General features: G+C 47.0%; 1 protein-coding gene across 2 annotated transcripts in view; it reads right to left on the bottom strand.

The window, feature by feature from the left end:
• DISP3 (dispatched RND transporter family member 3) overlaps positions 1-24662 on the bottom strand; it is a 246057-nt gene that overhangs the window by 73139 nt on the left and 148256 nt on the right. For both annotated transcript variants that reach the window (XM_076070260.1, XM_032961968.2), the window contains 3 exons: positions 20325-20464; positions 9272-9456; positions 7757-7890 (listed from right to left, as the gene is read on the bottom strand). In XM_076070260.1, coding sequence (XP_075926375.1) covers positions 7757-7890; positions 9272-9456; positions 20325-20464 — 459 coding nt within the window. The remainder of the gene's footprint in view (positions 1-7756; positions 7891-9271; positions 9457-20324; positions 20465-24662) is intronic.

Raw genomic sequence — 24662 nt, 5'->3', positions numbered from 1 at the left:
CGCGTAAGAAGTGGACTTTAATTAGTCGCAGGACATCTCTTTACAACCTGCTCATTAATTCCAATTCTTGCTTTGCAGCCTCAACTCGTATACCCAGGGCAAACATTACATTAATAAGGTTAATGACAAGGGGTTACTGCCTTACACACTTTTTTTTTTAAATTGGCGGTGACGATCGCAGAATGAAGAACAGAGCTGAAAAAGAGATGACCAGGTGCGTATATGCACGTACACAGGCGACGTCGAACCTGACCGGCGTTTAAAGAAGAGCTGCTCAATACGCAATAAATAAATACATTTACAAATGCATTTAGGGAAAAGGTCACTCACTCAACTTCAAGTCATGCGAAAGACAGGCGCTGTGAAAAATGTATCGATTGAACAAGCTCGAGAGGCAAATCCATCTCGAGGAAAGGTAGGGGAAGAGAAACCTCCCACCCATCAAGCGCTCTTCAAAAGAAAAAAATATATAACATATGCGTGCGGGCGCACGTGCTGAATGTGACTCATGCACGCTTTACTCTCTTTCGACGGAGGTGGCCTGAGCACCAGTACTCGTCGTCCTCTTGTTGAACGTACAGTGAGGGAAAAAAGTATTTGATCCCTTGCTGATTTTGTACGTTTGCCCACTGACAAAGAAATGATCAGTCTATAATTTTAATGGTAGGTTTATTTGAACAGTGAGAGACAATAACAACAGCAAAATCCAGAAAAACGCATGTCAAAAATGTTATAAATTGATTTGCATTTTAATGAGGGAAATAACAAGGGTTTTGCCACCAAGTACTAAGTGATGTTTTGCAGAGGGGTCAAATACTTATTTCCCTCATTAAAATGCAAATCAATTTATAACATTTTTGACATGTGTTTTTCTGGATTTTGTTGTTGTTATTGTCTCTCACTGTTCAAATAAACCTACCATTAAAATTATAGACTGATCATTTCTTTGTCAGTGGGCAAACGTACAAAATCAGCACGATATAATTTTCTCCGATACCAAGGTTCTTTGCAAACCCACGGGTTTTTATCAGAGATTTGTTCACGAGGCAATTCAGATGTACAAACACGGACACAATTTCAACCGAGAAGATGGTTTCAAATTAAGCAACCATTGGAAAGATGTTCTAAATCGAACCAAACATTAAACTAATTTTCAATGGTACAGTATATTTTTTCAATTAGTGGTACCCCAAACTTTCGCAGCTCTTAAAATTCCCTTTTCACATCATCGAAGTGTATACCCAGTTGCTGTTAATAGCTCAGCTTATTGAAGAATATATTGAGTACATTTATTATATTGATGTAATTTAGACTTCGTTTTTTCACATCGGTTTACTGTATGATAGTTGGGTAGTGCAGCCCCTTTGGCGTCCATGTACTACGTGCCTCTGTGGATGTGTAGGCTTTGACTTTAACATAGCTATTTCTGTGACCAGTCATAAGCTAATCCCTCAGCTATTTCAACGCTAAATTCTCCTGTTTGATATGTAAACTCCTTTGTCAAGGTGCCTCACTTCTCTCACCCAGCTTAAAAGACGCTGCGAATCTTAGCAGCGTGCACTGTAGCTCTGTCGTCCCGACAGTTTTGTTCCTTCGCCTGAAGAAGGCTACTTGTGTTGTGGCCGAAACGTCGTGATTTTTGTTGTTTTATTTTTTACCTACGTGACTTTACCGAATAGAACCAAAGATTATAATCAGCAGGGGATCAAATGCTTTTTCCCTCACTGTACAAATAGGGCGACTTGACGGGGGGGTTGCGGTGCAAAGGGCCAACTTCCCGTCGGCGCAACTCGGTGGTAGCAAGCGGCCACTCCCAGCACTTTGAATAGCAAAACTAAACTGGGACGGGGCTGCTGGGCTGCATATTTGCAGGAGGGAGAGACACGTGTGAGCAGGGGGACGCACGTTGCAAGGTGCCAGAGGGTGTGTGGTGGACTTATTCTGGTGGATGGTGAGTGTGGAGTAAACTAAACTAAACTATTTTTTTTATTTTACCAGCTAAGGCCCACTGAACTATATAAAACTCTTTTTCAGAAGCGACCTGGCCACAAATGATAGCTCAACGAAGTGGCTCATCAGGTGGAAATTTATAGCAGCCAAATTCTAATGTGGAGGGAAAAATCGGAGGACCCGGAGAAAAATCCATGCAACCACAGAGAAAACATGCAAACTCCAAAATATACAACAGTCAGGGTCGGGATTGAAGCCACTATCTCCTGTATACCAGGCAAAGTAGTTAACACATCGCCACCGTGGTGCCACAAAGTGGATTTGAATAGCAGTGGATTTGGACAGCAGCTTGCCACCAAATCAACCACGTGTTGGATGCTTGCCCTGTGAGGTGATACGGATGTTTTTGCGCCGATTTCTATTTACTTCATTGCTATACTGTACTCTATTTTATTTGTTTTGTTGTTGCTATTTTAGTGACCCGGGGCCAATACTAGGAATGAGACTATCCTGTTCTCTTGAGCTCTAACCTGGTTAAACAAGTACAATTGACTAAACGTGACTCGACCAAGAGATGGCAGTATGGTCAATCAATTCTTGAATCTAATTGTGTGGATCTTTGTGTGTCTGTCATTCCCTCGTATGCTTAATGTGTGTTCTATAGATACCATCGTTCCCTTGCACATGCCAAGCGCTCATTAATGGAACTGACCAAACGTCTGAATGCAGGAGCTTCCTGAGGAAAAAAAAAAGGTGTTGAGACTCAATGAGGCTTTCTTCGGAAAACAATCTAAACAAAGGGCAAAAAGAACTACAACAAAGATACCCCCTTCTATTTCCATAGCTTTGTCAGATATGTAGCCACAGCCCGCCACAATAACGCAGTGTATCCTCCCCAACAGGTGACGTTTGTCCCTGTCCTCATTACCCTTGAGGTCGAACCTGGCTGGTTCACAGCTCGTGCCACGGTGGCGAGATGTTAACTCTCTCGCCTGGTATACGGGAGGTCGTGGGTTCGAAACCGACCCTGACGCCTGTATATGAGGGGTTTGCATGATTTTTCTCTGGATCCTCCGGTTTTCCCCTCCACATTTCTGTGGGCGCCCCCCCCCCCCATATGAGACCTTGATATTCGCCAAACATGGTTCTTTTGTCAGCCGCGAAAAATAAATGATGAAGTTGGTGATCCTCTGGCTGCAAGAGCCCTCCCGAGTGGAGAACGCGAGCGGAGGAGTGTAGTTCCGGACAGATTTGCCTCGTAACGTCTGCCGCATTTCGACGCGGCGATAATTAGCGCTAAATTAATGAATGCCGTGCGGTCTGATGAATAATGCTGTGTACTTACACAGTCGCACTGTATGTGTATATATATAAATACGTGCTTTAAAATATGGAGATACGAATGGATCAGTAATACTACTACTACTACTACGGTTTAAAAACAGGGAACAAGTCTGTCGCATCAGCAAAAACAATTAAAACAACACTCAATTACGTCAAGCCAGTGGATCCGACTGTAGCAATGCACTTGGAATGTGTCTGAGCGGTGTTTAAGTGATGCTGCTGCCTGTGTGGTGCAGTGATTATACAGTAGCACCCTGGGAATGCGGCCTGTGGCGACCCAGAAGTAAACTAAACTCAACTATTCTTTTGATTTTACCACGCAAGGCCCTAGTGAAGTATACAGCTCTTTTTCACAAATGATAGCCCAACGGCAGTGGCTCCATCGTCTTGTGGATATGCATAGCAGCCACAACACTCGAAGCGCGTGTTTCTAGACGTGGTGGAGAAAACCGGAGTTCCCGGAGAAAAATCCACGAGATCACAGTGAGAGCATTTGAAGTCCACATATACAGCGGGAGTCAGGGTCGGGATCGCAACCCACGACCTCCTGCATACCCGGCGAGGTAGTTAACATCTCGCCACCGCGTAGGTATTTTGGGGCGAGATCCTCACGCCAGTTGTTGTTGTTATCCTACGACTTATGTTTTCACGTTCGATCTTTAGTAATTCTTTATGTACTCGTCACGCAAATAAAAATGTGTTTCAGTGATCGATAACCGTACTGCAAAATAAATAAACTGCTAAATAATCCTTCCTCACAACACCCTAGATGTGGTACAAAACAACAAAGTAGTAAAGCTTGCTTAAAAAACTCCGTCTAAAAATTGTCCCGATGACCGTTCACTGGCAGTTTGAATGTCATATTGTTTTGTTCTTTATGTAAAGTCACGTAGATATAATTATATAATATATATTATTATTATATCATTAGACCTCCTTTGCCAGTACCAAAATGTAATAATAGGGGTTTTTCCCCTTTTTTATGGCAACAAAACTGTAACCTTTTTACAAGGATTCATGTCTGCATTAACCACAATACCTGCAGTCAAAATGCAAAAAAAAACCTACGATGCAAAAAAGAACCTACGATGCCTATATTATCATAGTATGTTTTTTGTTTGCATTTTGACTGCAGGTATTGTGGTTAATGCAGACATGAATCCTCGCAAAAAGGTTTAAGTTTTGTTGCCAGAAAAAAGGGGAAAAACCCTATTATTATATATTATTATGTTTATTATTATTATTATTTTTTCTGTCGACGTGACTTTACCGAAAGAACCAAATAATATGAATTCCTGCAGTCACGAAAGTTTTAGGTCAAAAGTTTGAATGTTTACGCCGATTACCCAGGGCACATGCGCGTGCACCTTTCCCTGTCAAGGTGGTAACACTTGTGGCCTTCGACTAACAAGCGGCTGGGTTGTGATCCCCGGCTCGGGCGCCTTTCTGTGTTAGCAGTTTGAACGCTTCTCTCTCCCCCTGCTCTGCACGGGTTGCCTCTGACTTCTCTTGTTTCCTCCCATAGCTAAAATTAATATATATTTTTTAAATCCACACAATGTATAACTTTTTTTGCGTGTGTGTGTTTAGTTTATTGTCCTGACCCCGCACCTCCGATTAGCACGGTTGGCTACGTACGGTGCGAACGAAGTTCTACATAGATAACATTACAGGCAGCCATAAGCACCCCCCCACAGCAAAAACTTGGCAAGACCCTCCATGGCAAACAAGCAAAAATAAACATCGGTATTGCCACCGAATGTCACTTGCGTTGATTGAGCACGCCCCTCGTGCGGTCCTCACGGCTGCGCCATCGTTCCGTTACCTCGTTTCGTCACGCCGACTTCATTTGGCTCTCCGAGCCATACGAGCATTTTTCAATGAAGCTCGGGAATCCTGAGACTAATGGAGCACGCAGATTGTGTCGTTATTAAGCTGATGGGGACGGGGCACAGCTATAACCAATTCTGCATCGCTAGCACAAGCCCCGACATCTGGTTTCATCCCCCCCCCCCCCCCGCCAATTCTGCCACTTCACGTTTCTTCCCCCCCCCCCCGCCCAGCCAGCCCCGTTCATTTACTCAACGGGCGAACCGCGCACGTGGAACGTGGCGGTGTCCCGCGCGTTCGCTGGATAACAGCCGGCGCCAAAGCGCGGCGCGGTCAAACGAGCGCCGCCTGGCTCCTCGCGCGCGCTCGCTCGTTCCCCTCCCAATGTCGATCGGCGTACTGCGGCCCGGTGGGCTGGCGTCTTTTTGTTTGGTCGCGAATGAAATTTTGCCAGCTCCTTACAGACATGCATCGCGAGGGACGAGCGGAGCGGTGAGTGCGGCGGGCTCTCGAAATCCTGACGCTCGGTCGCCGAGTTAGCATGCGCGGCGCCGTGCGGTGCGAAAGAAGCTCAAGGTACATTACTCGGTAGTTCCGTGTCCGACCCACGGATAGCATCGGATCGGTGGCGAACGTGAGATTTGAACCGGTTCCCGGGTTGTCGCTTCCATTCCCCCCGCCACCACCACTAACTCACCACTCCCCCACGACGATCCCACGGCATTGATTGAGAAACAGCTGCAAAGTTCAATTTAATTAATTCGAGAAATAATTAGAGCGCATTGCGAGTGTTCTCCTCTTGTGTACACAGATTTACAAGAGGCACTCAACATTCCGCCAACACAAACAAAAACCTATCGAGGACTATAATCCGCGAGGCAAGTCAAGCAAAACATCATAATTAATGCGCCCCTCCCCCGCTCGCCACCCTCTCCAAAGTTTTCGCTAATTATCTGTAAATTGATGCACTTGTTGAATGAAATTGGAGTTAATTTTTTTACCTGTTCGTCAATCACGTAACAAAAAAGGCAAAAAAATGTTAAACAGAAAATAATTGAGTTCATTTAATCATTTTCTAACGAGTACAAATAAGAGAGATGTTGACAACGACGGCCGTGTAGTATTTTACGTTCCTTTCCACGCTCGCATCGAATATTACGCACTTGACAACCTTGAAATGTTGCACGCTTTCCCAACAGTCGGTTGTTAATGCATCAGCTCTATTCATCCGTCTGTCTTTCTCTCTGTAATAGGTGATTCCACATTGCAAAAATAAAACTTCAACGTAAAGTTCGGGTTGCCATTCCAGACTTTGCCCTTTAGAAAACCCGGGTAAATTTTTTTTTTTATCAAAGAGCAGCCTAAAACTAGAAGATGAAAACCAGGCGCCAAAAAGAATCGCGAAAAAAATAGCGCACGCCTCAAAGTCCACATCCCGTTCCGACAAAATCACAGCGCGTGAAGTCACCTTGCGACGTCGGCGCCTTCAATGTGCACACCTCCAGCCCGCCCAGACCCACTCACGACCGCATCATCACGAGCGAGACGTCACATGCATAGCGTCACCTTCGCGAGCGCCACAATATTTTAGCGACGAACAAAAAAAAAACACCACCGCAGAAAAAGTGTTCCAGAATCCACGAACGTGCACGTTTCTTCTTCCTTATTTTTTTTCAAGCGTCACACCAATAACCACAAAACCGCTCGCCAACTGGGGGCCTTGTCTGCAATGGCATTCTGACTCCTGGATTGCCACTCCTGAGCCGTATCATGACAAAAATTCAGTGTAGATTAACAACATCTTTCACAATAATTCACGTAGATCTTAAGCGGTGCAATGTTGTTGCATAAGTCAGTGTCTTACACGAAGTTATTGGTCGTCTCGACAACTTGCTGCGATTCTATGTTCAAGTGTGCTCCTGCTATCCATGTGCAGTGCTCTGCTAAATTGTGCAGAAGCGGATCTCAAAACCTCCCATGGGAGGGGTGGGTTAGCGGCTGTCCAGAAATGCAAGCTTTTCAAATGGGGCACCTCAATAAAAACACAAACATTAAATGTACTTCCTCTGGTCAATATCGATACAACCCAAGGCTTTAGTACTCACGTCCGGGCCTGTTTACACGGGCAGCCGCTGTCACGCTCCAATCACAATGCATGTGTTCTCAAGGCGGCGGGGGGGGGGGGCAGGCGGCATTGCCTACATGCCACTAGCGGTGGCGAGATGTCAACTACCCGGTAAGTACAAGGTCGTGGGTTCAATGCCAACCCTGTATATTTGGAGCGTGCTTGTCTCTCTCCCCGTGGTCGTGTGGATTTTTCTACGGGTCCTCCGGTTTTCCCCTCCACATTTAGAACCATCACCACGCGTTTAGAGTATTTGGCTGCTGCTGTAAATTTCCACATGATAGGCCACTTCGGTGGGCTATCATTTGTGTTCAGGTCGCTTCTGAAAAAGAGTTGTATAGCTCATGGGGCCATACCTGATAGAATAAAAAGATCTATTAGTTGAAATAGTTTTTATTTTACTGACTTTACACTCTGTGTGAGGTGCGCAAACAAGAAAGAATTGTTGATGATGATGGAGTCCAAATCAAGGAAAGAGACGGAGCAGTGGCAGGGCGGGCCCCTTACCTGCATGCGAGCGTGGCACGTAGAAGTGCCCGTGGTTGGGTCCGTCCGGCGCCTGGCTGAGAGTACAGCCACGGGGGCCCAGGCACACGCGACTCTGGAAGGGGAAGCGTCGCATCTGGGAGAAGAACAGTCTTCTACTTTCACGGCGGGGGGTGGCGGTGAATGTGGAGGAGAAGACACAACGAGCGGCGAGGAGTGTGTCAGACTTCACGTCGCGATAACTTGGCACCTACCTGGCTGAATGGCTTAGCCCAGTTTGCATGGGCCCTGGTGAAATGAATTAATGAAATCGGGGTCCATGTCCAATTTCCCCCCCCCCCCCCCTTCCTCCTTCTTTGTAGACCTGTCCACTTGATAGAAACGCCACTGCTTGGACTGCACGAGTGCTTGTAAGCACACCTTATTGCCTACCATTGCACGAGAATAATGTCACATTGCGCATGTATTTCAAAAGGTTTACAGATGTAGCAATTCACTCTTTGTAGTGACCGAGGACAGAAAGTTGTCAAGACGACCAATAACTTTGTGTAGCACACTGATGCATGCAACAGCATAGCACCGTTTAAAATATATACGTGAAGTATTCCCGTCGAGCACCGACTAGCGCTGCCAAGATGCTTGCAGTGAATGGACAAATGTCGTGGGCTGTGCAAAATAAAGCCGTGGGCCGTGTGAGATGAAGTCACGGGCCATGTGAGATGAAGTCACGGGCCGTGTGAGGATGAAGTCACGGGCCGTGAGAGATGAAGTCACGGGCCGTGTGAGATGAAGTCACGGGCCGTGTGAGATGAAGTCACGGGCCACGTGTGAGATGAAGTCACGGGCCGTGAGAGATGAAGTCACGGGCCGTGTGAGATGAAGTCACGGGCCGTGTGAGATGAAGTCACGGGCCATGTAAGATGAAGTCACGGGCCGTGTGAGATGAAGTCACGGGCCATGTAAGATGAAGTCACGGGCCGTGTGAGATGAAGTCACGGGCCGTGAGAGATGGAGTCACAGGCCACGTGTGAGATGAAGTCACAGGCCACGTGAGATGAAGTCACGGGCCATGTGAGATGGGCCGTGAGAGATGAAGTCACGGGCCGTGTGAGATGAAGTTACAGGCCATGTGAGATGAAGTCACGGGCCGTGTGAGATGAAGTCACGGGCCATGTGAGATGGGCCGTGTGAGATGAAGTCACGGGCCATGTGAGTTGGGCCGTGTGAGATGAAGTCACGGGCCGTGAGAGATGAAGTCACAGGCCACGTGTGAGATGAAGTCACAGGCCATGTGAGATGAAGTCACGGGCCGTGTGAGATGAAGTCACGGGCCACGTGTGAGATGAAGTCACGGGCCGTGTGAGATGAAGTCACGGGCCGTGTGAGATGAAGTCACGGGCCGTGTGAGATGAAGTCACGGGCCGTGTGAGATGAAGTCACGGGCCGTGTGAGATGAAGTCACGGGCCGTGTGAGATGAAGTCACAGGCAGCACGAAGGCCTGAATTGTGGGAAGGCTCGATGCGATTGCTCCTCACCGCGTGTTGGGCTGATGGGACGCAGAGGCGTAGAAGGAGAAGTGGAGCCGCCAGCCACGGCGTGGGTCGCATTCCGGGGCTGACGTGAGCAGGAACTTGGCGGGCACGCGAGGGCCGGGCAGGCCCAGCGACGACACGCACACGCACAGGCGGCGGGAGAAGTTTCCAAACGCGCGCGGGAAAACCTAAGCGGGTGCGGGAGACCGCGTTAGGACGAGGGGGACAGAGCGAGATAGAAACAGACGGACACGGACGGAGAATGACAACGGGGCCTCACCTCTCCTCGCCCGGCAACATGCTACCAGCAGCCGCAACTCTGCACCATTACTCAATGGGAGGTCGCTCTTTCTCCTCCGCTAACCCAAGTCTGGAAGTCCCTCTGGCAGCACTGAGATTTCACCCTTTCACACCCCGCAGATGTAATAATAATAATATCAAGGCTCAGATCTACTCCTACTCCCAATGTTTTCGTTATCACCCATTCAACGTGCCATGTTCTGATCCCACGTGCCCATGCATTGGACATAGGAACTCATCCCCATGACTTATTCTTCATTCATTCATTTTTATGGATACAATTAACTGAATATTGCTATAGACGGGCAACAATGTGTTGGTCCAGCTCTCGACCCGTCAATCTGCGTGAAGGCATGCCTCATGCGTGCATCTGTTTTATATGGTATATGTATGTTTGAGTGTTTCATACAGTTGCATTCCCGCATAAAGTAGAGTCTCCCATGATGGACTGGTTTTCCAGTTTGTAAAAAAAAAAATGTGCACCTTCTTTAGAACTTGCCGTGGAATGTTGAGACGCACACGCATATGTAGGTGATTTACAACTCTAAATTGTATAACTGTATTGCTCCCTGGTGTGTTCCGAGTTGTACGGCGTATTCCTCGGTTTGTCCGATGCTTTGCTCCGTGCGCTGAGAGCTCCTGCAGAATACCGCTCCTGGAACCGTTCCTGAAAAACTCTCCCTTGCAGAAGCTCCCAACACGCGGAGCGAAACGCCGGGCATCATGCCAAACAACAACAACCAGACAGCCGAGTGCAAGCCGAAACCTACACAGCGGAACGCAGTGTCCGCTTGCGTGACCGCATTGCAACGGCGAGTTTAAATAGAGAGCGGAAAGAAAACATGATGAGGGGATGACCGCGGTCAGGGGAGCACGGCAGACGGCGATGGACAAAGAGAGAGAGAGGCACAGCGAAGTTGACAGAGCGGAAGAGCGAGAGATCTAGAGACAGAGAGAGAGAGGCACAGCGAAGATGACAGAGCGGAAGAGCGAGAGATCGGGGCCGGTGGCTCAGACCAACAGACGTGGCCGCAAAGACAGGGCTGCAGTCGCTCCGGGTGGCTGCCCGGATCCTGGCCGAAGCCAAGGGGGCCTTCTCAGTGGCAGCGGGGAGAACGCCCCCCATCGGCGTTGGGGATGACGAGGCCCCTCTCGATTCCCCTCCACCGGAGCTCTCAGTCGTGCCAATGCATCGCCAGTGCCAACAAACGAAGGCGGATCGCGACCTGTGCCGGCTAGAAGACCTACCGGAGGTGGCCTTCGCAAATGTAAAGAGGAAGGTGCTCTACTCCTACATGGTCCGGTTCCACCAACAGGACACCCTGAGGAGCCACAAGGACCATGCCTGGAGGAAAGCCCTGCCCTGCGTCTCTCCGGAGAGACCTCGCTGGAGTAAACTCTACTCCAGCCCGACGTACAACCGCATCGGCGACCTCAGCTGGAGCATCGCCCACGGCACCGTCACCACCAACGTCTCCCTGGCGCACTTCACCGACACGTCCCCGGAGTGCCGGTTCTGCGATAAAGTGGAGAAGGTGGCGCACCAATACGTGGAGTGCAAGAGCCTGGACTCGCTGTTCAAGGTCCTGAGAAACATCCTCCTAGGGTTCAGCCTCCACTTCTCCCCGACGGTCCTCATCTTTGGATACCCGAAGGGCGACGGACCCCAACATCTTCAGGGGCTGGTCAACGTGCTCTTTGGCTACGCCAAGCTCGCCATATACAGGGCGAGGAAGGTGGCCCTGGAGGGGCAACGTTCAGCCAGCAGCCTGGGCATCTTCCGCGCTCTGGTCGGAGCCAGGGTGTGTGGCTGGAGTTCCGCCACGCGCGGCTGACCCATGCCGTGCCGGCCTTCAAGGAGCAGTGGGCGCTGGAGGAGGCCGTGTGCTCGGTGGCAGATGACGGAGAACTCTGCATGCAGATCTAAGCTACCCGTCGGAGGCCGTTTGACTGTGGGAAGGACTGCTTGCAGATGCAGCACTTGTCGTAGTTATAAAGAAAAAATAGAGAGCGAGAAAGAGCCAAATGGAGTAGGAAGAGAGGGGGCAGAGAGAGGGGGGGGGGCGGAGAGGGGGTAGAGAGAGAGGAGAGGCAGAGAGGAGGGTAGAGAGAGAGGGGGGCAGAGAGGGGGGTAGAGAGAGAGGGAAGGGGAAAGGAGAAAAAAAGAAAAACATTTTTTGGGGTCTTTCATTTAAAAGGGGGGGGGGGTTACATAAATCAAAGCATTAAAAAACAAAAAAAAACGAAATGATGAACGGAGCAAAGTGCCGACTACACCGAGCATCTTCTTGTTTCTTCTGATCGTAAAAAAGAGAGACAAAGAGAGAGAGAGAGGCACAGCGAAGATGACAGAGCGGAAGAGCGAGAGATCGAGAGACAAAGAGAGAGAGAGGCACAGCGAAGCTGACAGAGCGGAAGAGCGAGAGATCGAGAGACAAAGAGAGAGAGAGAGGCACAGCGAAGTTGACAGAGCGGAAGAGCGAGAGATCGAGAGACAAAGAGAGAGCGAGAGAGATGCGAATCCGGGTTCCAAGCGCTCACGTACGGCAAAACATGATTTTCATACCACGGGGCAGAGCTTTTTTTTTCTTTTGGTGGGCCAACAGCAAATCTAGCCCTGGCATCATAGTTGCCACTATCTCATTTCCCATTTAATCTACTTGCAGCGAGTGCTGGCTGGCAAGATCAGTTTAGGAAGGTGGGGGGGGGGATGTAATGGGAAAGTTTAATGCCCTGGGCCTGAATCTGACCGCAAGTAATCGGCTGTCTCATGAAACCCCTTCAAGTGCAGCGTCTGCAAGTTGTTGTTGTCCCCCTCCCCCATCCGACCCCCCCGCCTCGTTCACACCGAAAACAAAATCCTCGGCCGCCGCCACTTTCAGATGAGGCGGCGGGCAACATGAAACGGCGCGGGATTTGTGGGCAACCTCATAGAGCAGAGCCCATAATTGCTTGACCGTCGTGACCAGCCCAAAAAAATTGAACAGTTTGCGGCCCAGGTCGCCGCTCTCGACGGCTGGCCCCGGTACGTCGCACTCGATGGCGGCGCACGGCATAAGAAAACCAAGCCGGAGCCTTCGTGCGCCAGGCAGCTCAAGGGGTTGCGCGATTCATAAAAACCATGGGGTATGCAGCAAATACTGTTGTCAGCTTGAACCTGCTGGTAAATGAGCTAATTTCAAACAGCTTATTTCTATAAAACACAGCATATAATGTTTGTAGTTACGCGACACACCCCAAAAAATATAATTTAATATTCAGGGCCCCCAGCGGGCTGGCAGCTGCTGACACGCACATTACAGAGACGTAAATCTGGGGGTTGTGAAGGGCGCAAATGGCTGAAGATTAGAACAGCATTTGTTCTCAGACAAATCAGACAGGAGGAGTTGCGCGCATGTGGCTTCACCAGCATGTAAAGTTTTTTTTGTATCGCCGATTTTCCCTGGATGATAACGTCGCTAAAGCGATTTCCGTAGCGAGCCACGGGGGGTCCGTTTGAATCGCGTGGGAAGCACCTTATTTTCTTCACACATCAGCAACACATATTGGGCATCTCTCACACACACATGATCCAATGAGATCCATTGGACAAACCTCATAATTATAATAAACGTCATTGGGGGCGGTGGGGGTTAAAACTTAAAATGATTAACCGTTTATTTTTATCAGTCTTCTGACTCGATGCCTTCTATAGGCCTCCCAAAGCAATTGACGTGGAAGCGAATGCTTCTTCAAAAAGAGAAACCGCCAACAAGTGGAAAACTTCAGTCTCTCCGAGTTTGCTTTGCCATCAGCCCTCCTCAGTGACCCCAAGCTGAATATCGCAGTGCCAACCGATCCCCATCTCATCTTATCCGACCTCCCCCCTCGTGTGCCCTCCGCTCCCCCTAACTCGGATAACTCCAGCGAAGTGAAGTGTGGAATTCCTTCCTCTTCGCGTCCTATTAAACATATTGGCGTATCGGCGGTCCAAGTAATGCAGTAGAACACACCGGTCCTCATAAAACAGTCTAAAATCTCAATTTTAATCGGCAAAATTAGTCTGTTTATCGATTCGAAGATTTACTCAGTCTCCTGAGACTGAATAAACCTGAATGGATGAACCATCCGAGCAAGTCTAGGGCACAAGGAGTTAAATCTACCTTTGGAACTCGGAGCAGTCAATCGTCATCGGGGCCGGGGGATGCTATACGGCAACAGACTGCGAAGCTTCGTGTTCAGCCGCTCATATAAACACTCGTCTTCCGACTGCTTCGACATCACGAGAACTGATTTTGAGGCACCACCCCGCCGCAAGATTTTCTGACCGGGGATGCGAATCCCGGGAAAATAAATAATTATTGCGAACATTTAGCTTTTTTTATATATATACCGCATACCACCGGTGTACCACCAATACGTTCATTTATAAATTGTTCACTGCAAATAGACAATGCAGAAAGAGTAATAGGCAATGTGGAGGTCAAACACATGCGTGTGTAAGACAGATTTAGCAATGGGGTTTTTTGCTAGAATTGACCGCATTTTATCAATCGGATTCCATCAAAGACACGTGAATATCGAATACCATTATGCCTCACCTTTGTCGACTCTAAAATACATTTATTCGACTTCGGTTGAAATTGATGTAACAAACCAAGCACTCACAAACCAAATTCGGAATACAAAGTTTTTTCACGCAAAAAAATTATAAAACCATTTTTACAAGGCTGGAAAGGCTACGATAAAAAAGCGATGCATGAAGAAAGCAAAACAATAAATACCAGAATTAAAAGTTAGGAAAGGTGATACATTGTTGATGAAGTTATTTGCAGGAATATTAAATTATATCCTCAGAAAATTTTACTGGAGAAATAAATGCATAACATCAACGGTGACGATAGTAACCAATTTATGTGTATCTACGATATTAACGACAATATTAACCAATGTATGTGTATTTACGTGGCTTTACCGAAAGACCCAAAGAATATGAATACAATTTACGTGTGCCGATGGGAGTCAACAGAATGAAATGAAAAACAGGAAATGATTCAAGAGCTTGATAAAAGAAAGCTGTAAAGTTGGGTTCAAGATAAATGAAGGCAAGTCACGTACAACAAGCTTGCTGAACAAAACAAATATTTGTTGCGGGAGACGCAGCTGTAAAAGACATCACATGAATACAATAGGAAAATTACTGAAGGGAGATCGAAATATTTATTATTCAATAACGATGGCCATCTGTGCTGTCAACGCCCTGTGCCTGATCAAGTGCAGACTGAATGCCTTCCTGTTCCGCTCTGCTCATGCCCGTCTTTGCAAGTGTCTTCACTTACACCTTCGTTTATAAAGAAGCTTGCTACACATTTATTTCATTTCTCTTGTGGTGTCTCCCCGTGATCCATAAGGTCCCGAATCTTTGTACAACGTCTTGAGATGTAGTTCCATTTAGACACTCTAAAACCCAAAATCGCATTGTAATCACGAGATTGGATTAAACATCATCAGGAGTGAACTGGCCAAGAATCTCACGCAGTATCCTTCACTGAGACGTTTTGAAATTAAAAGACTACTGCTTACAGAAATAATGCATTAGCATGGATTCCGTCCTCGGTTAACGAGCATTATTACCAACGATGTGCGTTGAACTTCTTTGGCACCGTGCGTGGCTAACCGTGCGCATAGTGCAGGTGCGGAGGTGCTCGCGGAAAGGTGCACACAGGAAGGAGGCAGTCGGTCCGTAGGGCCGCGGTGAGACCCCTGGGCTCGGCTGGCGGCGGCTCAGCCTGCGAGGGCTCTCCTCAGCAGGCAGGGTTGGGATGCCGAGGGGAGGTCCTTTTAATGATGGGTTTTTTTAATCCCAAAGTTTTGGGCAAACCTTTGATCAATGTGTATGATTCACCTTAATTTGATGGAAGTTAAACGTTTTTTTTTTGCTATATTCTTGGTTCGTTTGGTAAAGTCACGTAGAAGGGAAACAATAAAAGAATAAAAATATAAAACAACAAAATTCTCACGACGTTTCGACTGCAACACAAGCAATCATCATCAGGTGTGAAAACCACAGCAATACATTTTGAAAAGAGTGGCGGTTATTTTTAACGTTAGCACCACGGAGAGCGATTTGACAGTTTGTTCAGATGGACGAGTCCATCTATGTTCGGAAAAATAGAGGGGGGAGACGAAAAATAATGGATGCGGTCTGAAATCCACCGTAACCGTGAACAATCAATTAAGACCCGAAATGGTTTATCAAATCCTTCCAATGATTGCTAAACCAGAATCCATCTTCTCGGTTGAAATTGTCTCTGTGTTTGTATATGTGGATAGCCTCATGAACGAATCTCTCATGGTAGCCAGATGGCTTGCAAAGAACCTCTATATTGGAGAAGTCAATGTCATGTGAGCCTACTGAATTATAACAGTGATCTGCCATGGCCGAGGTGTTGGTCCTACCGTGTTTTTGGTCTGCTTTGTGTTCACGAATGCGGTCCGAGACATGTCGTTTGGTTTCTCCAATGTAACTACTACCACAGAGGCAACTTAGTTTGTTGACGCCAGGGTACTGTATGTCCGGAATCACATCTTTTACAGACGGAACCAGTTCACGGATTTTATGTAATGTGTTGAATCGGACCTGGATCTTGTGTTTATTCAATATTTTGTAGATCTTTTATGTGATCCCCGCAATGTAGGGTAAAGTGATGGTTTTGAAAGGCTCCTCAAGAGGGTCCTTCTTCATGGTTGGAGTGATAGCTTTGCGGATTGTGTAGTCGGAGTAACCATTCGCCTTAAGAGCTTGGTGTACATGCTTGAGTTCACTGGCTATGTGTTCCTGGTCGGATATGCATTGGGCTCTATGGTGCAGAGTCTTGATGAGGGAATTCTTCTGGGATGGATGGTGGTGGGAATCCGGTTTCAGGTAAGCATCCATATGGGTAGCTTTCCTGTAGACAGAGTGGCTCATTGAACCATCAGGTCTCTTTTTTTATTAGGACATCCAAAAAAGGTAGCTTGCCATCTATTTGGACTTCCATGGTAAATCTGATGGCTGGGTGTATGGAATTGATGTGGTCGAAGAATTGATCTAGAGCAGGCCGGCCATGTGGCCTGACAAGCAGGTAGTCTGGGGACAGGGAAATACCCTTGATTGTCGATACCAGGTGAGTAGAATTTTGTACTGCAGAGGTGGTTTTTCCAGTGAAAGGCCGCAGGATTTCAGAGAGAAAACGAGCCAGTTTGTAGGTGGGGGAGTTGATAGTAGAGACGATGGGACGAAACGGTGTATCTACTTTATGTATTTTTGGTAAGCCGTATAATCTTGGTGGCCTGGCAGCAGAAGGTTTCAACGAAAACTGTTTGGTTTGATCAATTAATGCGGTTGAATCAGAAATTATTTTGTTGGTTTGTATGACGAGGCTGTTGGTGGGATCTCTTTTTATTTTTGAATAGCTGCCATCGTTGAGTAATTCTTGAATTTTGTTGATATATGTCGACCAAATGTAAGGACAACCTGATTTCCAAATTTAACCTGCTCTCCAACAAAAGACCGGACCCACACACCAAAAAGCTAGACGTTAACAAAGTCGTAATTAATCGCAGTAACAGTTCTATTTACGATGGTCTGAAATCCGTTTTAGCTAAAGGGCTAAACTTTGCAGTCACACCTAAACACATACCAGTTAATGATATCATTGCCCAAGTAGACGTGGCTCTCAAGGGCCTGGATCACATCGCTGCAGATGTAGCAAGATCTGAAATCGCAGCAACCCTCAAAAACGCTAAGATGCCAGCTAGCAACCTCAGCAAAGATGGGTGTTTTTAATTATATAAATTAAAAAAGAGGGATGACATTGTCATCCTCTCAGCCGACAAGGGCAATGCCACTGTCATCATGGATAAAATAGAATATAACAACAAAATTCAATAATTACTCAACGATGGCAGCTATACAAAAATAAAAATAGATCCCACCAACATCCTCGACATACGAACCAACAAAATAATTTCTGATTCAACCGCATTAATTGATCTAACCAAACAAATTTCGTTGAAACCTTCTGCTGCCAGGCCACCAAGATTATACGGCTTACCAAAAATACATAAAGTAGATACACCCCTTCGTCCCATCGTCTCTACTATCAACTCCCCCACCTACAAACTGGCTCGTTTTCTGTCAGAAATCCTGCGGCCTTTCACTGGAAAAACCACCTCTGCGGTACAAAATTCTACTCACCTGGTATCGACAATCAAGGGTATTTCCCTGTCCCCAGACGACCTGCTTGTCAGTTTTGATGTAGTTTCCTTATTCACCAAAGTTCCTGTACCTTACACCATCGCATTCATTGAAGACTTGGTTCATCAAGGACTAAACACTGAGGTACCCCGCCTGGTGAGACACTGCTTAACCAATACATACTTCACTTGGAATGGAACTTTCTACAAACAAACTGAGGGCACCCCAATGGGCTCCCCCCTCTTTCCGGTTGTAGCCAACATTTTCACGGAGAAATTTGAGACTGACACTATCCAGACTGCCACTCTACGCCCAACCTTATGGAAGAGGTATGTGGATGACACTTTTGTCATCTGGCCACATGGCCGGCCTGCTCTAGATCAATTCTTCGACCACATCAATTCCATACACCCAGCCATCAGATTTACCATGGAAGTCGAAAAAGATGGCAAGCTACCTTTTTTGGATGTCCTAATAAAAAAGAGACCTGATGGTTCAATGAGCCACTCTGTCTACAGGAATTCTACCCATATGGATGCTTACCTGAAACCGGATTCCCACCACCATCCATCCCAGAAGAATTCCCTCATCAAGACTCTGCACCATAGAGCCCAATGCATATCCGACCAGGAACACATAGCCAGTGAACTCAAGCATGTACACCAAGCTCTTAAGGCGAATGGTTACTCCGACTACACAATCCGCAAAGCTATCACTCCAACCATGAAGAAGGACCCTCTTGAGGAGCCTTTCAAAACCATCACTTTACCCTACATTGCGGGGATCACAAAAAAGATCTCCAAAATATTTAATGAACACAAGATCCAGGTCCGATTCAACACATTCCATAAAATCCGTGATCTGGTTCCGTCTGTAAAAGATGTGATTCCGGACATACAGTACCCTGGCGTCTACAAACTAAGTTGCCTCTGTGATAGTAGCTACATTGGAGATACCAAACGACATGTCTCGGACCGCATTCGTGAACACAAAACAGACCTAAAACACGGTAGGACCAACACCTCGGCCGTGACAGATCACTGTTATAATTCAGTAGGCTCACATGACATTGACTTCTCCAAGACAGAGGTTCTTTGCAAGCCATCTGGCTACCATGAGAGATTCGTTCATGAGGCTATCCACATATACAAACACAGAGACAATTTCAACCGAGAAGATGGATTCTGGCTTAGCAATCATTGGAAGGATTTGATAAACCATTTCGGGTCTTAATTGATTGTTCACGCTTACGGTGGCTTTCAGACCGCATCCATTATTTTTCATCTTCCCCCTCCTCTTTTCCGAACATAGATGGACTCGTCCATCTGAACACACTGTCAAATCGCTCTCCGTGGTGCTAACGTTAAAAATAACCGCCACTTTTTTCAAATTTTCTTGTTGTGGTTTTCACACCTGATGATGATTGCTTGTGTTGCAGTCGAAACGTCGTGAGAATTTTATTTTTTATATTTTTATTATTTTATTGTTTCCCGTCTACGTGACTTTACCGAAAGAATCAAGAATATGAATCCCTGCAGTCACGAAAGCTTTAAATCAAGGTTTTTTTGCTGTTAAATATTTAATACTCTGAATTGCATAAAAGTACGAGTGAAATCTGATTACTTATTTTCATGCATAATTGTGAGATAGCTATTTTGTATGAACCTCATTCGCTCCGTACGCAGCCAACCATGCTAATCAGAGGTGCAAAAGTCGTATTTTTCATATATATGAAAACTTAATATTTGTTGTGTTACTAAATAAACATTTAATTTCACTACCGTGTTAAATGCATATTGTTTTTGTTTAATGCTGTCCAAATAGGGTAGCATTAGCTCTGTCTCTCCATCCATTCATTCATCTATCTGCCGAGCTGTCTGTAAAGGGGAGGCAATGATAACTCTTGCAGCAAATGTGTTCCAATATAAACGATACTTGAAGATAGAATCGCAGCACAATTAAGAGCAAATCCCTCACGGCAGCACAATTTGACAGGAAAGTTTTCTTTGTTTTGGGTCACCTTTGCAAGAGTCACCGTGTCCTAATCGCAGCACAATTTTACACCGAAGGTTTGTTCGCCTTTGGTCATCATCGTTGCACGTGTTGTCGTGCCCCTACATTAGATGGCGAGACAGGTGGATGGATGAGCAGACAGCCATAGCGTGTCCTTAGTTGGAAAGCGATGAAGAGAAACTATACCCTGTTTATCACAATATTAACGACGATTTATTTATTCACAAAATAAACCGTGAGCTTACGACACAAACGTTCATCTTATAATTACCCATTATAAAAAAATGCCTAATATATTATGTATACGTCTGATATTTAGAGACAGTCTTAACAGCCAAAAAAGGATGCCACTATTTTAGTTTCCGACGGGTTATATTGAGACATTATTTATTGAGTATTTTTTATTGTGCAAGCACACACTTGCAGCAATAACGGCAATAATTAATAAGACAATGCCAACAACAACGACGACGACGACGAGGACGAGGAGGACGAGGAGGACACCAATCCCACACCAGGTCTCACCTTGAAGGCCGGCACCTCACCGTTGCCGGGCGCCAGCTGTTGCCACGGTGATGGAGGCACAGGGTCCAGAGAGAAGCGGTAGACGGGGGGCTCCTGCCGCTCCCCGGCAATCTTGCTCACAAACACCGTCTGCACGAAGTCTGCCGGCGAAGCGGAAAAGAAAACCACTGTGGGTCCAGCTTTTGGCTGGCCATCGAACAAAGACGGGCCACCGCATCGCGCGCTTTCAGATGCGCTTCTGCGGCCGTCTGGAACACTCTTCCTTGAGATATTAGGAAGCCACTGGAGCTGTGCACTTTCAAAGCTTTCGTGACTGCAGGAATTCATACTCTTTGGTATGAAGTCACGTAGATAGAAAAATAATTTAAAAATATTATTTCGTATTATGTTTTATTATTATTATTTTTCTATCTACGTGACTTTAAAAAATATTATTTCGTATTATGTTTTATTATTATTATTTTTCTATCTACGTGACTTTACCGAAAGAACCAAAGAGTATAACTGCTTTTTGTGTTGAGTTTGTTGTCCTTCTCCCACACCTCCGATTAGCACGGTTGGCTTCGTACGGTGGGAAAAAAGTTCAACATACATAGAAAGGGCATCACGTTGCAGTGCTGTGCGTGTGCAATGATTCATCCTCTGGCAAAGTGGATAAAGGTTAGAGGTTAAGGTGCCGCCCTTGATTTCCTTGCTCAACTCACTGCCGCCAAAAGGACCTAAACTAGAGGGAGCGCTAGAGGGCCCCGCTCCAGCGGGTATTTTGGCCTCCTCTTCTAAGCTGGCAAGAAGTCTTGGACGAGGTAGGAGTACCCACACTTTACCCAACCACACGTGGCCTACCTCTTGACTATCTGTGATGTACCCATTTACACTGTTGGGTGGACAGAGGTGGGGGGATTTAAGAATTGCACCGTTGCTACAACTGCCACGCCGGGCGATCGAACCAGCATCCTCTGAATTGAAAGTCTCTCGTGCCCTAACCATTGCAGCAGGGCAGCATCCGTCACGATTTAATGAACTGACAATTGTGAGCCAAGAATCATTCGAATATTTTTCGTCTCTCTGATATTGTTTTTCAGTTTTATATATATTTGTACATAATTGTTTAGTCCATGATCCCATCTAAGACAATAGCATATAACATTCCCCTATAATTCAAGATTTCGTCTAAATATTCGTTTCTTAGCTAATAATTTTATACAGTCATTGCACGCATAAGAATCGATATTTAATCGATACTCATTACATGCCAGCCAAAGCCAACCACCTACAGGATACAATATAACAATTACTGTCATTGTAGAGAATGTGAGTAACAAAAGAAATAAGCAGACAATAAGCCAATAAGTCCTTCCTATACTATATCTGTCTCTCCACTTAGACAATAAAATGTGTGTATTGTTACACACCCCATTAGCCAGACAGCCTCTTGGGTGTGAATCTTTTCAGCAGCAGGTCTGGCTCTGCTGATGAGACACCGTACATCGGAACCGTTGCAGAATTCGCTCGCAATTCAGAATCGGAATCTTTACTTAGACTGGAGGACGAAATCCGATGAGCTATGAAGCTCTTTGTCACCACATGTCCAGTACTGGGCGGCGGGTCAGCAGGTTACAGCAGCGAACAATAAATAAAACAAGGCTGATGAAAAATGTCACGCTGCAGAAGGCCACTTGGCCAATGGATATACGTTACGTAACATTATATCTCCTGTGTGGAGAGACAGATGTGGGATGGAGGCATCCCGTCAATGTATTAATTTACTTTTATAGACTCGAGGATGGATCGTTGGTTCCTGAACTTCTCATGTCAGGGGTAAGGAAGGGGGGGGGGTTTCTTCTTCTCCCACTGCCGGCCTGACACTCGGCCGTCGCCCCCCCCCCCCTCCACACACACGCACACAGGTACCTACACCACACACACAGGTACGTACACCACACACACACAGGTACGTACACCACACACGCACACAGGTACGTACACCACACACGCACACAGGTACGCACACCACACACCGCAGACAGGTACGTACACCACACACCGCACACAGGTACGTACACCACACACGCACACAGGTACGTACACCACACACACAGGTACGTACACCACACACGCACACAGGTACGTACACCACACACGCACACAGGTACGTACACCACACACCACACACAGGTACGCACACCACACACCGCAGACAGGTACGTACACCACACACCGCACACAGGTACGTACACCACACACGCACACAGGTACGTACACCACACACGCACACAGGTACGTACACCACACACCGCACACAGGTACGTACACCACACACCGCACACAGGTACGTACACCACACACGCACACAGGTACGCACAACACACACCGCAGACAGGTACGTACACCACACACCGCACACAGGTACGTACACCACACACGCACACAGGTACGTACACCACACACGCACACAGGTACGTACACCACACACACACACAGGTACGTACACCACACACCGCACACAGGTATGTACACCACACACCGCACACAGGTACGTACACCACAAACGCACAAAGGTACGTACACCACACACCGCACACAGGTACGTACACCACACACGCACACAGGTATGTACACCACACACCGCACACAGCAGAGTGAGGACCAATGACTTTATTTCACTCGGCTCACGGGCTACACGAAGCCCATCACTTTGAAACGAACCCCGCAAAAAAAAGCGACATTTATCGGTCACCGCAAGCACCTTAGCCGCGTTAATTGGGCGCAAGGCCCGAAATGTTCGACCTCGCAACACTCGGGGTTTGTGATAATAATAATAATAGCGCAGGCAGTCACTTCTGTCAATGAAAGGGCCTCTTGCCGCGACAGGAATGACCCAGGCATCCGCGCGCGTGTGTTAATGTGCGGTTGTCTGTCTTTTTTTTGCCTTCCGGAGACGGATGGCCGTGTCCTCTATTCGGCCCCCGCGTAAGGAAAGGGTTATCCTCCCCACCACCCCTCGCCCGCCTCAACCCCTGATCCTCCTCCCCGGAGTTCACCTTTCAGCTCGAGGCTGGTGTGAATAAAAGTCTGAGAGGATTTCGTTGAGGTGGGGATTTTCCATTTCAATTATTGGAACCTGAACCGGGTCTTCTTTTTTGTTGTTGTTGTTGCTGTTTGGGTAAACGGATAAATATTAAATTTCAAATAAAAATTCCAGGGATTGCATTGCCAAGGGTGGTCAAGCACAGGCTTTAAAACTACAGCTGGTATATATATACTAACACTGCCAACATAGCAGGGTCTTAGATTGCCGCTGTACGGTTTTTGTTAGTCGTAAGTTACAGTAATAAATATTGGGAGCAGTGTTGGAGTGGTTTGCCGCGCTGTGCTACGAACTCAGCAACCCGAGTTTGATTCCCCAGCCAGGGCTCGTGATATCTGAATCAATCTTTAGCGCAGAGTTTTTACCGCCCGCGCACTCTCGCTTAGCTGTGCCACGAAATGGGAAACGGTCCCACGCTGTACTCGCACAAGGCCGTGTTATGTGAAAACCCTTTCCCATTACATTTCAAGATTACTTACGTGTACCACATAAGTACGTGTACGTCATCAGTTTCTCTTCCAATTCCATTCCCACAAAGTACATTTAAGTCGAAATTAAATATATTCATCAGTACCAAGGCTCCCACAAGGTCGTGCGGGAGGGCTTGTGGCACAGTTTGGTACCAGCTATCGTAAAGTACAGCCGTGTCGCTAAAATCCTCTGCGGTGAATGCAATTTCTTTAAAAACAACAGTGCTACGCCTATATTCTCGGTTCTTTCGGTAATGTCACGTCGAAGAGAAGCAATAAAATAATAAAATGTACGTCAACCGCTTGCACGTTCCGAGATTCAGCTGTGAACGGGACCACCCCCCCCCCCCCACCCAAAGCCTGCAACTTTCAAACGTCTCGGAGCGGTAAAAGGTTTAACCCTCCTCCGCTGAAAACACACTAACACGAAATAAACATTATGTTTTATCATTCTCCGGCCCCAGCCCCCACCTAGCCACCGCCCCCCACCCCTCCACGAAACGACGTGCTCCTACGGTTTGAAATTCACTCCTCTGTAGGGCAACATCGCGGGGAGAGCCGAGGCAGCCTCAACAGCTTCACTAGGGGGGGGGGCGGAGGGGGGCTCTTTGAGAGTGCCCAGTGGGAGCTGAACAAGCAGCCGGAATTTACACTACAAATACAATGTTGTGGAGACCGCGTTGACAGCGCCATGTGGAAACACGCAAGCCGGCAACGCAGCACTTTGTTACCAACGTCAGTTATGAGGCGGTGTTTCGTTTGTTGTTGTTGTTATTATTA

Source organism: Petromyzon marinus, chromosome 28, assembly GCF_048934315.1.
Source record: "Petromyzon marinus isolate PM22_M1 ecotype Great Lakes invasive population chromosome 28, UKy_Petmar_22M1.pri1.0, whole genome shotgun sequence".
NCBI lineage: Eukaryota > Metazoa > Chordata > Hyperoartia > Petromyzontiformes > Petromyzontidae > Petromyzon > Petromyzon marinus.
Note: the sequence above shows the minus strand (reverse complement) of the source record. Positions and strands in the feature narration are given on the sequence as shown.